This window comes from Rutilus rutilus (genome assembly GCF_951802725.1).
Source record: "Rutilus rutilus genome assembly, chromosome: 7".
NCBI lineage: Eukaryota > Metazoa > Chordata > Actinopteri > Cypriniformes > Leuciscidae > Rutilus > Rutilus rutilus.
The window spans coordinates 29,966,148-29,981,882 of record NC_140221.1 but is presented as its reverse complement, the minus strand read 5'-3'; the positions used below and the strand labels follow the sequence as shown (position 1 = coordinate 29,981,882).

General features: G+C 38.1%; 1 protein-coding gene across 2 annotated transcripts in view; it reads left to right on the top strand.

Moving 5' to 3' along the window:
* atp2a3 (ATPase sarcoplasmic/endoplasmic reticulum Ca2+ transporting 3) overlaps positions 1 to 15,735 on the top strand; it is a 63,584-nt gene that overhangs the window by 4,386 nt on the left and 43,463 nt on the right. For both annotated transcript variants that reach the window (XM_084415019.1, XM_084415018.1), the window contains exons 2-3: positions 12,528 to 12,545; positions 12,807 to 12,889. In XM_084415019.1, the coding sequence (XP_084271145.1) occupies positions 12,528 to 12,545; positions 12,807 to 12,889 (101 nt within the window). The remainder of the gene's footprint in view (positions 1 to 12,527; positions 12,546 to 12,806; positions 12,890 to 15,735) is intronic.

Below are 15,735 nucleotides of genomic sequence, written 5' to 3'. Positions count from 1 at the left end.
CACTCATATAGCAAAATTAGTTATCTTTATGCTGCTTGTTGCGCTTCAACGGTTTAAAACCACTTGTGTGGTTTAAACATGTAAATAAGCTTTTGTGATATTTTTTTCTTCATGATTTTTAAAATTCTATACACCTTTAATTGTATGGAAAAGGGCATTTGAACATCTGTTTTTGTATCTCCTGAAAATAATTGGGATGAAATGACAACCGATGATCGTATAAAATGGCGCCAACGATCCAGAAAAGCGGACCTTGCTATTATGCGGGATAAACGCTAAAGAAATGACAACTGAGTAAATGATGAACTGTGGGACCCCACTCTCAGTCTCATAGATGTTTAAACATGGTCTTGATCTGTAGGTCAGGGAACTGTGACTGCATCAGTCTTCTTTGTGACTTTAGGATCTCAAAATGAAGGAACCCATCTTCATTAATGATCTTAAAAGCCAATCTGTTAAACACAAAATAGGGCAAAAGATCAGCACAGAAAATGCTATACTGCTCGCTTTTGGGCTATGCTGAATTGAGGTCAACTCCATTATGTATTTCACCTGCGTGCAGAAAGAGGCCAATGGTAAGCTGCTGCTGTAACTGCGGTGGATGGAACCCTCTTGGGGTTAAAGTCATCGTAGATATGTGCTTCCCACAGAGCTGTTGTTGTAGGGAGGAGAGAGGTCTTCAATTGGTGGTCATACTGATTTTAAAAGGACATGTCTTTATAATTAATCTTTAATGACTTTCAGGTTTGCCCATTTTTATTTCAGACCCATAGTAGATACTAAACTCTGTAACTTTCTACTACTATGTGGAAGAAGCAGCTTTCTCACTCACAGCTGTGATCTAAGAAGGATGTTTGGTGGTTCGATCTTTGTGATGCAGTGTGAGTGTGCACATGCGTGTGTTTTTGTAAGCCTGTTGGCATGGGTATTGCTACTGTAAAACACTAAAACAGTGTTTACACACTGAAAAACACACAGTGACCTGAAGCCATTCTCAGAGGACCCCGTTTAGGTCACTATTTCTCTCTCTCTCAAAATGCCTCATAATGAATGTGTTTTTTTTACAAGATCTGTGTGAAACTTATGCTTGGATGGTTTTGCTTCCTCCTTGTCAGAACTCCAGTTACACAGGAGCAGAATACTAAAATGGTCATTATTCATAGAACACCTCTTTAAGCCTACTAATAGTTATGCTGTGGGTGTTATTAAAAAAAAAAAAAAAAAGAGGTGTCATATCATTTATTATAATACAATGTTAAATTGGTCAGAAACAATAATTTATTTACAAATCATTTTTGGTGGGGCCTGTGAAAACTTTGGCAGGACAAGTAAAAAACACATTTATTTGATAAAAAAAAAAAAAAAAGAATATTGTGAATTATTAATTATTACAATTTAAAATAACTGTTCTTATTTTAATATATTTTATTTTAAAATGGATTATTTTAATAATCTTTTCATGCGATAAAAAGTCTTTACTGTAATTTTTCATAAAATGTTTGACAAAGTTGACCGCTATTTTTTTAAATTCCATTAATGAGCCCAGTGGTCGGTTTTTTGTACATATTTGTGTGTTTTAGTGGCCTCCGCTGTCACTGCAGAAAAGAACAAACATTCTTCTGCTTTGTGTGGCGGTTCTCTTCATACAAATATAAAGGCATAATAGCCTATAAGATCATCTTTCAATTACAGGATTAAAAATGAAATGTGAACGAAAACAAAAACAAAAGCTATAAAATGTCTTATTATCATTGAAATCTGAATATTAAAATGACGAGTAGTAATAGATTATGACGACTTTTACAACAATGAGAAAGTCTAGCACAGCCGCTGAATGAACTGTTTCAACAACAACCCTAAGCACACTTAACCATTTTCTGTAGGCCTTCTCTTTTTCTCCATTAACCACAAGAAAATATCATCAGCTAGTGCTAACCACAGATAACAGCTCGTGCCAGCTCTACAAGTGGTGCATTTTCCACTGCTCCTCTTAGCATTACATCTAAAGCCATCTGTAATGTTGCACCTTAGTGTATGACCACATTATTGCTGGTTTTATACATGCAACGGTGCATTCAAATCTGCAGCATGTAAAATGGCGAGGTTTTTGAAGCGTCGTGTTGTGTTGGTGCATCATCATTTTAGTGTGATTACTCCAACACACCTAATACTGCACAAGTAGAATAACAACGTAGATATATTTTGTCTTTTTATATTCCTTGCTAGAGTAACTGTTGGTTTTTATTGATATTTTTTGTTTTGTTTCCATGCTTGTTTGAGTGAAGGAAGTAAACTGAGGCTAGAGCGTTATCATTAGCACATCTTGTGCGTGCGTGTGTCTGTATGTTTGTGTGATCTGCTTCTAACTTACCACTCAGCTCTCATTCTCACCTCCCACTTATGCTCACAGCATCACCTCCGTGTGGCAAACCGCTCATTTGACTCAGCCTGCATGAGTGTAGTGTTTTTATTAATCACTCACAACCATTTCTCTTTGGTTTCTGCATGTTCCTGTATGTCTGTCTGGTTATGTGTGTGTGTGTGTTCTTTTGCAGAAACGGTCCTGTCTGTTCAGCTCTTGTATTTTCCCTGATCTGCAGGTCAGGTAGAAGAAAGAAAATGCGTAAAGAAGAAAGTCATATAGGTTTGGGACATCACATGAGTGAATAAATGATGTCAGAATTTTCATTTGTTTGTGACTGTGATCTATACCTTTAAGACCCATTAGTCAGATAGCTAGTTGTGCAGACTTGTTGGATGTTCCCTCATTTTGTGTGTGTGTTTGTGTGTACTTCGATGTATTCACTGTAGCTGGAAAACTGTACTTGATGCTCTGTGTTTTTAAATTGAAACATCCAAAAGTCTTTCATTCATTCATTTATGTTGTGTATGTGTGTTGCAGATATAAAGGTTGTTCTGTTAAAGCTAAGGATCACTGTGGGTGAATGAAGGGTTGCTACACAGTCACAGAAACTTTGTGTGAGACCTTCTTCCACCATCAGAGAGAAACAATGTTATTCCGTAACACCTCAGACAGCCGATATCAATGCTTTGGGCTCGCCATGAAGTAGACAATTAAATAACATTAAATATGAAATGTAATATAAGTGTGTGTGAGAATATGCATGCATTCCAGGTGTGCTCAAATCACTTTGAGGTATATTTAATAACATCAGTATACGGTAACTCTGGGTATGTCTCATTATTAGACCGATGAACTATAAACAGATTCAGAACCCCCCTGTCTTATTCCAGAGATTAATGACTGTCTCTCACATGAAATGAAGGAAAGTTTGAATATTAGCCCCATAATATGACCGCTTCTAGTGAGCAGTGTATCTCTCTCTCTATTTTCCCTCTCTTTTTATGCAGTGTTATGAGAAAACCTCTTTGAAGTTGTGAAGAGTCAAATAATTACATCCCTGTATTCATCACTCACAATTTATTTTCCAGAAACTTCATAATGTGTATCCTAACCTAATAAAGAATAGAGTGTTGTGCACGAACAGCACTAGGATGCTCACTATACTAATGATGTATTTAGGGGCATCATAGAGGCGTTTATACATACAGCGGCAAAGTGACTTGAACTCATTGTTATTTTCAGTGAGAGTTGGCCATGTCTGTTTTGGCAACATGAGTAAAAGCAACTTTATGCAAAATTAGTAGCCACTTCCAACATTGGAGCTCACATGACCCACCGCTTGATACAGTTGGACTAGTAGGAATCTCTACAAGAAACCCACAGAGACTTGGCAACCTCCTTAATCAATGTGTGACGTTTATGCCAAGGGTTTTCCGTGTGACCCTAACTTTGAAGTTTAACTTTAGACTTTGCATGTTTAGTCAGTTGTATTAAGTAACACAATGTTCAGTAGTTTTGTGTTTTACTACTCTTTCTGTAGTCACAGATGAGTGGATTATGATTTATTCACAATAATGGAGAGTTGCACTTACAGTAACTCTAAAGTCTTTTGCATTCTAGTTTACATCAATAACTTCAGAATGACTGCATTAGAATTCCTTCCAAGTTATTTTGAGAAGCTGAAGGAGGCCGGGAACTTCTGTTTTAATGACTGCTTTGTAAGTGGCACTTAAAGCAGGGAATTATTTTCTGCCTTCAACATACAGTACATTTATCATAAGACTTGGTTCCCATGAATTCAAACAGCATTTTGATTTATAGTAGTATAGTGTTGTTGTGATAAATCCTACTCTTGATTTATACTCGCTTGAATTATGTTGTGTAACGTTTATTTTGGGTGAATGTTGACAGATGCTGTTCCGGCCATGTCCATGAGCCAGGTGGTCATGGCAACTACTCTTAAAAACGAATGTTTTCATGGTTGAAACTGACGAAAACAAAAAAAGTAGTAATTTTTGTTTTCTCTGAACAAATATGTATGAGTACCTAACCCTAAATTGAAAAACGTTGGCACATAACTGAAATTGCAGTATTTAGGCTATGGACTTCAACACATTAAGGTGATTGTGCTTTTCTGTGAAATCTGATCTTTTTCTGGTGAATGATAAAGCAAAAAAAAGGCCATAGGCTTACGTTCAAAGAAACTTGACCCATATCTAGAGATGAGAATACAAACTTCATAGGAGAATAGAATAGAGATTTTCATAAGAAGTGGATTTTTGTTTTTAAAGCAATATTGGTTGCTATTGTGTACTTAAAAGAATAATTTCCCCAAAAATTAGAATTGTCATCATTTACTCACCCTCCAGTTGTTCCATACCTGTATTTCTTTCTTCTGCCGAACACAAAAGAAGATATTTTAAAGAATGTTGGTAATCAAACAGTTGATGGTAGCCATTGATTCCCATAGTAGAAAAAACATTTAGTCAATGGCTACTGTCAAATGTCTGGTTACCAACATTCTTTAAAATATCTTTTGTGTTCAGCAGAAGAAAGAAACACATACAGGTTTGGAGCAACATGAGGGTGAGTAAATATTTTTTTTGTGGATTGGATCAGTTTTGGGTGAACTATCCCTTTAATTGTGCATAAATGTGCATCATTTTCCTCTATTTTTACATTTTAGATGATTTTTGCCTCAAAAGCACCAATAATTTAACAACACTGTTAAAGGGACTGTGTGTAGGAATTTCTCCCATCTAGTGGTGAAATTGTATTTTGCATTCAAACGAATAGTGCTCTCCAGCGCCTCACTTTTTCAAATGCGCGTTGCATCTACGGTAGCCGTTATGTACCAAAAAGCTATGACAGGATGTCTTATAATAGCACTTCGAGTTTTCCTTCGGGTGAACAGGTCTGTTATTTAAAACAAACTGAAACTTGAAACAACGAATAAAAGAATGTTACAGTATGAATTACTGACTGTGAAAAACATTAACTATGGTAATTAGTAGTAATGCCTTCTTTACTCGTTATATTTTTTGAAGTACGTGCATTGTTAGATATCATCATCATCATCATCATCATCATCAGAGCCTTCTCTAACCTTACTTTACTCAATAGCTGCTATTCATCAAAGAGCCTGTTTAACTTTTAACTATAAATGTTCTACTGTCTATATAATAAAGTACACAACCAAGCAATGAAAAAAAAGCTTGTAGTTAAGACCGTAACATTGACTTACCTGTCGAGAAGAAAGCAGGCAACTTCAGGGTCTCTTTTGAAAGCTTTCTCCTGCATTAGCTATCCCGACATTAACCCTTGTTTTTGTAATCTCCGGTCACGTTTCCTTTTACGGTCTATTTTGGACTTTTTCGACGACGAGGACTCCTGATCCTGTGACTCATATGTATGAATGAACAGTGTATAAATAACCGTGCAGTGCATCCTTTTAAACTTGCCGGGGCAGTGACAAGCGCCTCTCACTGCTCTGCTCCTCCGCTTCTGCTGGCTTCAGTCACGTGACGCTGGCTCTGAACGAAAACGCGTTGTGGAAACGCGTTGGCCTAGTACCTTTTGTCCCTCTCTGCTATTATAGTTTTTCAAAATGGCGGAACTACATGGAAGCCTCCGTGGACCTACCCGTCCCATGTATATAAAGATAATAAATTCTTCGTTTACGAGGATTAGTCTGATCATTGGCATAGGTATTTGTACACCATTGAGGGCATATTTATTAATAAAAATATTGATTTTAGATAATAAAATACCTAAAAAGCTACACATAGTCCCTTTAAATGTTATCTTTTATGACTCTCAAAATAAAAGTTTTATTAGTGTAGGTTTTCAATTTAACAATTCATTGAAATAGTGTAATGCCTGTAATAGTGTAACATGATGAAACTAATTGTTGACTTATCAGTATCAGCATCAGCCAGATAACAAAAAAAAAAATTGCATTCTTAAAGTCAACATGAAATTCACTGTATCTGTTTTCTAAATGCATGTTACTGATCTGTTTGTGTTCATCATAAATTTTGACCTCATAATGTTTAATTAAAGTGTCATAGCTTGATCTTCTGGTTACACTTTGGTGACTTACAGGTTGTGGGACTCCAATCATTGCATTCATCTGCCACCATTTTTTAGTTCAATGCCCAAACTCAAGATCTAATCAACAACCAATAGATAGAACCACCCTGCCAATAATCTTTTAAAATGCGGAAGAAAAGATCTGTTGCTGCATTCATTTTAATCGAAACATACTATCCTGTGATATTATTGGTCAATAGGGGTGGGCGATATACCGGTAGACAAGATTAACCGGTAGAAATTTGTCAGCCGGTTGAGATTTTGGACCATTGTCTATATTGCCGGTAACCTCGGTTCCCTGAGATAATGTGAATGAGTATTGCGTAGACGGCCGTGCTATGGCGCTACACAACTTGGCGTCCATCGCTTCAGTCGAATTAACCTGAGTACTATGGCGAAACAAGCTGCTTATATAGGCGCTTTGGCAGGCTCTGTGCTCGGTTCAGTGGGAGGCGCCCCCGATTGGCTCGCGCAGATACGCCTCAACGCCATAGGTTAATGCAGTTCCCACTGCTCAGCCAATAAGCATGCCCAGATCACTGCACTGTTATGGCTGCGCAGTAGCTCTGTGTTATTTTATAAAAGGCTTCAACAATCTGAGAAAAAGGAGTTTCCCCCCATAGCGTCTAGCAGACGCAATACTCGTTCCCTTTATCTCAGGGAACCGAGGTTACGTTAGTAACCGGGTTGTTCCTTCGAGATTTTCCCATGGGATTTTATAATGGGGTTTTTCGATTAATGTGTAAAATAAAGCCTGTGGTAAACATAACTTGGCGATACTTTGACGTTTTGCTCTACAATGTAAATTACAAACACCCATAGCAAAAATGCAAATTTTGAAGCAGTGAAAATGTAAGCTTTCAATAAGTAACTAGAAAAGACAGCTTCGGGTGTGAGTGTGTGCGGTTGTACGTACTACGTGTAGAACAAAATGTCAAAGTATCGTCAAGTTATGTTTACCTCAGGCTTCATTTTACTCATAAATTGCAAAAAAATAAATAAAATAACATTATAAAACCACATAATAAAAAATTCAAATAAATCAATGGAACCACCGCGAGTTAGTCTTCCGGCTTCTGACGTCATCCCTGCACCACTCCTTGTTGCCACCTTGCTGGGCTTGAACGGTCAAATATACACACTTATGTGCCAAAATGTCTTTGCAAGTATCCTCGTAACCACCTTTGTTTATGACTTAAGGGAATGTAAATAGCTGAAAAAGAAAGCATGTATCACTATATTAGATCAGTGCATTCAGTCATAAAGTAACAGCAGCCTAATATGTCTGCTGGCATCTGTGCCATTAATGCTAACTAAACAATTGTGTTGCTCTTGACTGAATCCCTTTTGTAACTTTAATAAGAATTATGTATATTCAGTTTACACTATTAAATTTACTGCATATACTATGCAATCTTTTTTGCACATTTGATTAATTTTTATACAATTTATGTGGTAGCCTATTTCTATGGGCATATGATATCTAGTGCTTGAAGGTAGGTCTACTTCATTTGTATCTTTGTTCTATTGCAGCTTTTTATTTCTAATGCTTGAAGTTTTACAGTTGGGTCTATTCATTTGTGTCTTTGGATTTTGGTCATATCACCCACCCCTATTGGTCAATATTATTTTCTTGGATGTGTCATTAAAAAAAAAAAAAAAAAAAAAAAGTAGTTTTAGAGGTAAAGAAAGTTTTTGCTAAAATATTTTTTGAAAAAGATGATTATTTTTTAAAGAATTAAATGCCACTGAGGAATCATTCATTCACAGTAAGACTGGGTACATTTCATTTAGGAAGTAAACAGAGTCAAAGTTTGTTCAGGTTAGCTGTGAGCTCTACTGCATCCTGCTGTGTGCTGCTATGCTCTCGCTTCTGAACACTGTTCAGAAATGTCCTCCTACTTCCCCAAGTGTAGACGTTACAGGCTCTGTGTGTTGTTGGCAACCGTTTCCAGGAAGTGTTTCCCCTCTCCCACTGACTGGTGTGTAAACAGACAGCCACTTGTTTTCATTTACTGTGTGGTTGTAAAGTAAAAGAGGGAGAGAGAGAAAGATAGTTGCAAAAGAGGGTGGAAGAGTAGAGCAAGATGAATTTAAAGGAGGACAACAAAAGCGAGCTATGGGTTGTTATGCATGAGGGCAGGGTGAAGTCACGATGTAGGAATGTGTCTGGGCCAGAAGACCTGACACGGCCCAGATGACTCTGAGGGAATCCTTGGCACACCCTAACAGGGAACCCCTTCCATCCCTCCTCTCTTTCTCCGTCTTTCCCACACTCATTTTGTGTCCAGGCCAAATGGCGGGCCCAGAGCTGCCTACAGAGTATTAGTTTCTCACTTAGAATTCACTTTTTTTCTCTGATTTGAGGTCAGTTTAGCAGTTTCTTAAATATTTGCAAGGTAAAGCGCTCCTAGATCAGCAGAAACCCGCACTTAGAACTAGGGAGCTAAAGCAACAGGAGGACAACGTGCCCTGGTAAACTCACACACACACACACACACACACACATGCAACTGGAAAGAGAGGGAAACTCAGGGCCATTACTCCCCCTGTCCTACCTCCCAGTTTTTCCACACCACTGGAGGAACATGCTGCTGCTTTGTGAGGTGATTTCTTTCCACAACAGACTTCAGATAAGTTCATATTGCTCTTACATAATATCGTGTTGAATTAGAGCTGAACCCGCTACAGACTGTGCCATTGGGTTCATGATTCAAAAAAGAGACCTAGTCTTTTAATGCTGTGAAATGAGAAGGGCCTCAAGATGAATTCGGGAAATGCTTGCACCATTCTAAGCTGTCCAGGTGTCTCAATGCAGATACAGTAGTTGATTTCTGTTACAAATAAGAGGCTGTTTTTCATTGGTTCATTGAATGGTCACTGAAGTCTTGAGGCCCAGTGTCACACTGAATCCACAGCAGATATATAAGATTGTTTTTAGATTTCAGTTTAGCTGCAGCACAAGCTCCATGAAAACTGAGGTTATAATAAAAAAAAACATCTGTCTACGTAACTGCACTCTCTCTTATTTACATTTGTGTTTGTACTTGGTTGGTTATAACGAAACAGTTCACTAGTGTACAGAGCTCATAGTGACCCAAGAGGATTCTGACTAACTTAAATGCCTCTGATTGGCCATTGCGTTCACCCTCTCCACAAACATGTCTTTGATTGGCTACAATTAGAGATGCAGCAATCGACCAGCCAAGATAATTTTCCGCATGATTTGCCCAGACCGGTAACCGGCCGATCGGTCTCACATCTTTTAGATTCTGAGCCGGTCCGTTTTGTTGCCAGCGGCACAGGCAGTAACGTCAGCCGAGCGTTCTTGCTCTCTTCTCTCTGACCGAATCTACCGGAACTGCAGAAAGGCTGGTATCGTTACATTTTTAAAATGTAAACATTGCTTTTTACCGTCAAGACTAGACAACACTAGTCTAGAATTCAAGTATTGAACGGATTTCATGGAGTCAGGGAGTGCTTCTGTAGCTTCCTGTAATGTATGCACAGTACCCCCAAAGAGACAAAAATGACTCACAGATATCAGGACATTTGAAGTATATCACTGCGCTTATTTCACAAAAACTGAGCTCTCGACTTCAAATTCTCAGGCTCTCTAGTACAGACAGATCTCATAGCCTGAGGGAAGATGAAGAGAAGAATCTGCTGATCTGTTCTTCAAAGCAGAACACACTCTTTCATGCTTTTTTTCCTCCCTCTCATTCACTTGTACATCTGAATCATCTCATTCCTTCTATTCACGCTTGTCATAAAAATAAAAAAATAAACTGAAAAAGACAGAACATTATTAAGTAAACATGCAGTCATGATTGCTTGTATTTTTCCCCCGTACCATTTTTTTCCAAGCATTGCTGGAAATTCTGTCATTGACGGGCTAAATGTGTGTATGTGTGTTAAAACGGTTTGGCCGCGTGCCTTCTTTTTTGAAAGGGAAATGGGAATCTTGGTGCTTTACCGCTGCGTAGTCTCACTGCTGCAGGTCTCCCTCCACGAGCCGATTTCATTTTGGTTTGGTAGCCTGTTGACCCATGATGACGTCATGACTGGCATGACCTGTTCCCGATATGATTGTGAGACAAAAATTGTCTTAATATAGAACTGGAGAGGAAAGGAGTCAGATGTTTGTCTCATTGAGGCAGGGAAACCCCCAGCCAGTGCAACCTAGATATCTCTTGGTTATCAGAACTGATGTGAATGCAGGCTTTCCCACTGCACAACAGTGGCTACAGCACAACGCAAGGCTAATCTTAACCCAAGTACACGCAAACACATGCTCGTTGGAATTCAGGAACACCCTGTATTTTCTCTCACTATCTTTTGAATCGGCTCCAAGGATTTTCCATTGTGCTTTATCTTTGGTCCATTCATGAACGGTCTCCCAGAAACAAATGTTCTTGTCCACTTTGTGTACTTTATGTCAAGCAATATCAGAAATTGTGATTCGTTAATGAAAGCCTTTGATAGTCAGATAGAAAGCCGTAATTGCACCTAGAGCAACATCAGTGTGAACTGCTTATTAATGAGGCCTCACTTTCCCCATATAGATGGGCATGCATGCTAAACTGCTGAAAATCCTCAAGATTTCAGAGTGGAGCCTCAACAAAGAGGGCATCTGTGTTGTAATTATGATGTGTGTCTGTGTGTGTGAGGGAGAGTGAGAGAGAGGTCTGTGAAGCTCCGCCCCCTCCCACTCTCCACATGCTCTTCAGCTCCCACACGCTCTGACTCGAGAACCTTCTAGAACTGACTAAACAGCAGTGTGTAGGCCACAGAGCGCATCTATGTCGTATGACTCGTGCACAATGCCAGAAATGTTTGTTTCATGAAATTCTCCATCTTCGAGAGAGGAAGCACATTCACTAAACAAACGCCATCACAGTTGGTGGTCCATCTGTACGTTTTCCACCCCAGATGATATTCTTCGTGTACAATGGTTGTGGTTTACATTTAACTGGCTGTTTGCTGATGTACCTGCTGTGGACTTTATTACATAACTCTAGCTGCTCAAAGAAGCCCACAACACATTATTTTGAATGGATTTGATTTTCTACAAATAAAATCATGGATTTGTTTTTTTTTATAGAAATATCTTAAATTAATTGTTTTGTGAAAAGTGAGGATGCACCGATATTACAATTCTGGCGATACCTATACACTGATCATTATTTTCATGATATTATGAGCAATAACTGTTAAATGATATTAAAATTCTATAGAATTGTCAAAAAAATTCTGTTATTTTACATTATGCAAGTCAATTTAGGCATCATTTAATGTACAGTATGAACATTTTATTTATTTGAAGATATAGTTACAGTCTGCATAAAATGGAAATTTATGTCTATTTTCTAAATGCATTGATCAATGTTATTGATTTTATTGTGAAAGTCATCCATGCATATGTTTACTTTTTTTCTTTTTTTTTTTCTTTTTTAAATATCAGAACTCTGCCTTCTAGTGAAACAAACTCTCTGGTGACATATGCAGGACTTCTCCAATCATTTTGCCTCAACTGATATGTCTCCACCATTATATTTAAAAAAACTGTCATGTTGATGTATGTCACAATACGGAGGAAAAAATCTGTTGTTACTTCCGTTGCATCACAACTTTAAAGATTACATTTGACAGTGTGAGTGGTAGATGACTGCAAAGATATTGCAGTTCTTTTTTGCAGTGTAGGAATCTTTCTAGAGAATGTCTCTGATAATGAAAAAAGTGTTCTTATCTATTCTGCAGAGAGAAGTCCATTAATCCTAAATCAATAATTGTCTACGCTAATCTGTAATCTTCTAGTTTAGCATTGCGCTGCGTGTCCCTGTGTATTTAACATTCACACAGAAAATGAAGACAATTTGCACAGTCACAGGCAATGCAGTGGGAATGTAAAATAAACTGTTTAAACAACATTTTCACCGTATGGCCTTTCTAACAGAATACCCTCTGTTTTGTCCTCTCTTTCTCTTTCTCTTTCTCTCTCTCTCTCACTCTTCCTCCTATCCTGCCTCTCATTCCGCTACGGATTCCCTCGCCGTGTTTTGACTGACAGAGCTCCCAGCCGAAGAAGGTAAATATTGATCTTTCCATCATGTTGTTACTGCTCTCTCTTTATGGGTTGCACCGTTAGCACGGGCTCAGTCATTCTGTTTTACTAGAGAGAGGTAAACTTTAAGACTTGGCATATACACATATGCACAAATACATGCACAGCGTTATAGCTGTGTGCAGTGGTGTCCTAGTGCAAAGTTAACCTAAGACCCAATTGTCATTAAATATTTTAAAATATTTATGTCTGTCTGTCCGCTGTTCTCATATCTTTCTCTCACAGGAAAATCACTGTGGGAGTTGGTGGTGGAGCAGTTTGAGGACCTCCTGGTGAGGATTCTGCTGCTGGCAGCCTGCGTGTCTTTTGTAAGTGACTTTCTCTTTGGTTTAGATGTGGTTTATTTTATTCCCAGCACAATAATTAGTGTGACAGCCAGACCCCACCATAAGTTTTAAAGCAGGTATAGTTCATGCAGTAGGTGAGGTAATGCAGAACCATAGACAGAACGAGTTTCCATCACTAACTATCACAAACAGTGCAATTCGGTGAACTAAACCTCAAATTTCACTAAATGATTGTCAATGATCAGATTGCGTAAGTGAGAGAGGGATTTTTTTTTTTTATCTCCATTTCTCATTTTTAAAAATCTGTCTTTTGTAGTCAAATGATATATGTAAAACCTTCACCTGGACTCATTTGTGTGGCTTAAGGTCATTTTCCTCGGTGGAATGCTCTGTGGATCTAGAGAACACAGGTAAATGAATTAGGTGATTTGAAGTCAAAGCTCATTTGTCCACAAACCATGTCAGCAAACTCCAAAGAAATTAGATGTGCACTCAGCACTCTCTTCAGTTAGACCTTGGAAAGAAAGAATTAGTGTTGCACGTTTATCACCTGCAGGATCGGTACAGTGGTTAGTCTCAATAGTGTTACGTCAGATTTAAGTCTTTGAATAAGATATGTTCAAAATTCCATACTTTCGTAATCGCACTGTATAATTAGAGTATTTAAAGGGATAGTTCACTTTGAAATAAAATTTTGGTATGTTTTAGCTTACCTCAAGGACAGGTAGGTGTCTTTTTTTCCGCAGTAGTTTCAATTTTGATATTTTTAGGTCAAACCGTTCTTTTCTGTCAGTCATATAATGCAGGTCTATGGTCACTATCTCAAAGAGCATGCACAGAGAAGTCCAAATTAAACAATTCCCCATCGTAAGTACACATTGATGGCCTAAGACACGAAACGAGCAGTTTGTGTGAGAAAACGAACAGTATTAATATCGTTTTTACCTCTTGTACACAGCCACGTCCAAGTGATCTGAGGGCGCAGGCGCCCGGAAATGATCTCTCGCAATGGAAGACGATTTCGATATATCAACAGACAACGTGGAATTTTTTTCACAACCATATTTATTTGGACCAGAATACACAGATCAAGAACTCAATTCAACGTTGTCTGTTGATATATCGAAATCGTCTTCCATTGCGAGAGATCATTTCCGGGCGCCCGCGCCCTCAGATCACTTGGATGTGGCTGTGTACAAGAGGTAAAAACGATATTAATACTGTTCGTTTTCTCACACAAACTGCTCGTTTCGTGTCTTAGGCCATCAATGTGTACTTACGATGGGGAATTGTTTAATTTGGACTTCTCTGTGCATGCTCTTTGAGATAGTGACCATAGACCTGCATTATATGACTGACAGACAAGAACGGTTTGACCTAAAAATATCAAAATTGAAACTACTGCGGAAAAAAAGACACCTACCTGTCCTTGAGGTAAGCTAAAACATACCAAAATTTAATTTCAAAGTGAACTATCCCTTTAAGGTCTGGTCTACCATATGGGGTGTTCACATACTGTACAGTAATATAGATAGAGCACAACAGATTGGAACTGAACACTCGAGATGTGTTTTTAAAAGTTGAACTATTTTTAAATTGAAATGCTATCCTAAAAATGCACTGATCATGGTGCGAGATGCATAAAAAAAAATCTGTGCGAGACATGGCACAAATGTGCTAGTTTATAGTGTCGGCAGTCTAACACCCTCTCAGCTCACTGAAATCCTCTCTGAGAAATACTTTTTTAAAAATTCATCCCAGTAAAAGAACCACAGCTAAACAATATTTAGAATAACTTATTTGTAATAATATACACTACTGTTCGAAAGTTTGTGCTCAGTACGATTTTTGTCTTTGAAAAAGTCTCTTATGCTCACCAATGCTGCATTTGTTTGATCAAAAATACAGTAAAAACAGTCATATTGTGAAATATTACTATTCAAAATAACTGCTTTCTGTTTTAATGTATTTAAAAATGTAATTTTCTGCAGTTATTACACCAGTCTTCAGTGTCACATGATCCGTCAGAAATCATTCTAATTTATATAGTATGTATAGTAGATAAACTATCCTAATGCTGTGGCAAATTGATTGTGTTGCTGTGGTTCTGACTTCAGACTTTCCATGAGTCTGACTTGTTAAACTGATCTGTTTTTCTTATTGGATTTAAAAAAAATGTATAAAAAGGTCATATTAAATCAAATTACCCTGAGCCAAACATTATCTGTGTAGAGGGACAGTAGACTGCTATCCACTTTAATCTAATCCTAAACAGCAAAAGCATATATATATCTTCTAAAGCCCAGGGTAAAAGTCTCAGTCTATCATGCTCCTCTCTTATTGGCTTTTATGAATTTACCTTTTTATGAACTTTCCGTCTGACTTCAAGTAGCAACAAGGGCCACTGTCGAACCTCTCCAACCTCCCGCCTTTCTGTGAGAGTAATATAACATGAGCGTGCAGCCGTGCACACGCAGTGGAACGGATAGTCAGACACTCTTATGTTTCTTTTCTGCAAAAACACATTAGCTCCTGTGGTCTTTGTGTACATGCTCTTTGTTTCCATACATCTGCACTCAGAGACTTCCCTCAAGTACATCAGCTTTTGGAGCTCTGCTCATGTCATATATAATTGTGTGTTTCATCAATACTTTTATCGTCTTAACCATAGTTAAATTCTATGAGGCGAGCACCAGTCTTCCGACCACTGGAATCCTGCGGAGCACTTGAAATTGATAAAAATATTGCATTAGACCTCCCAGAAAGCAGTGTGCATGTGTTTGTCTGCTGGTCAAATGCTATGGTGCAATGGAAATACTCCGGGGAGATCAGCCCAGTCTTGGAACTCATTTGTGTGCCTGTTTGAA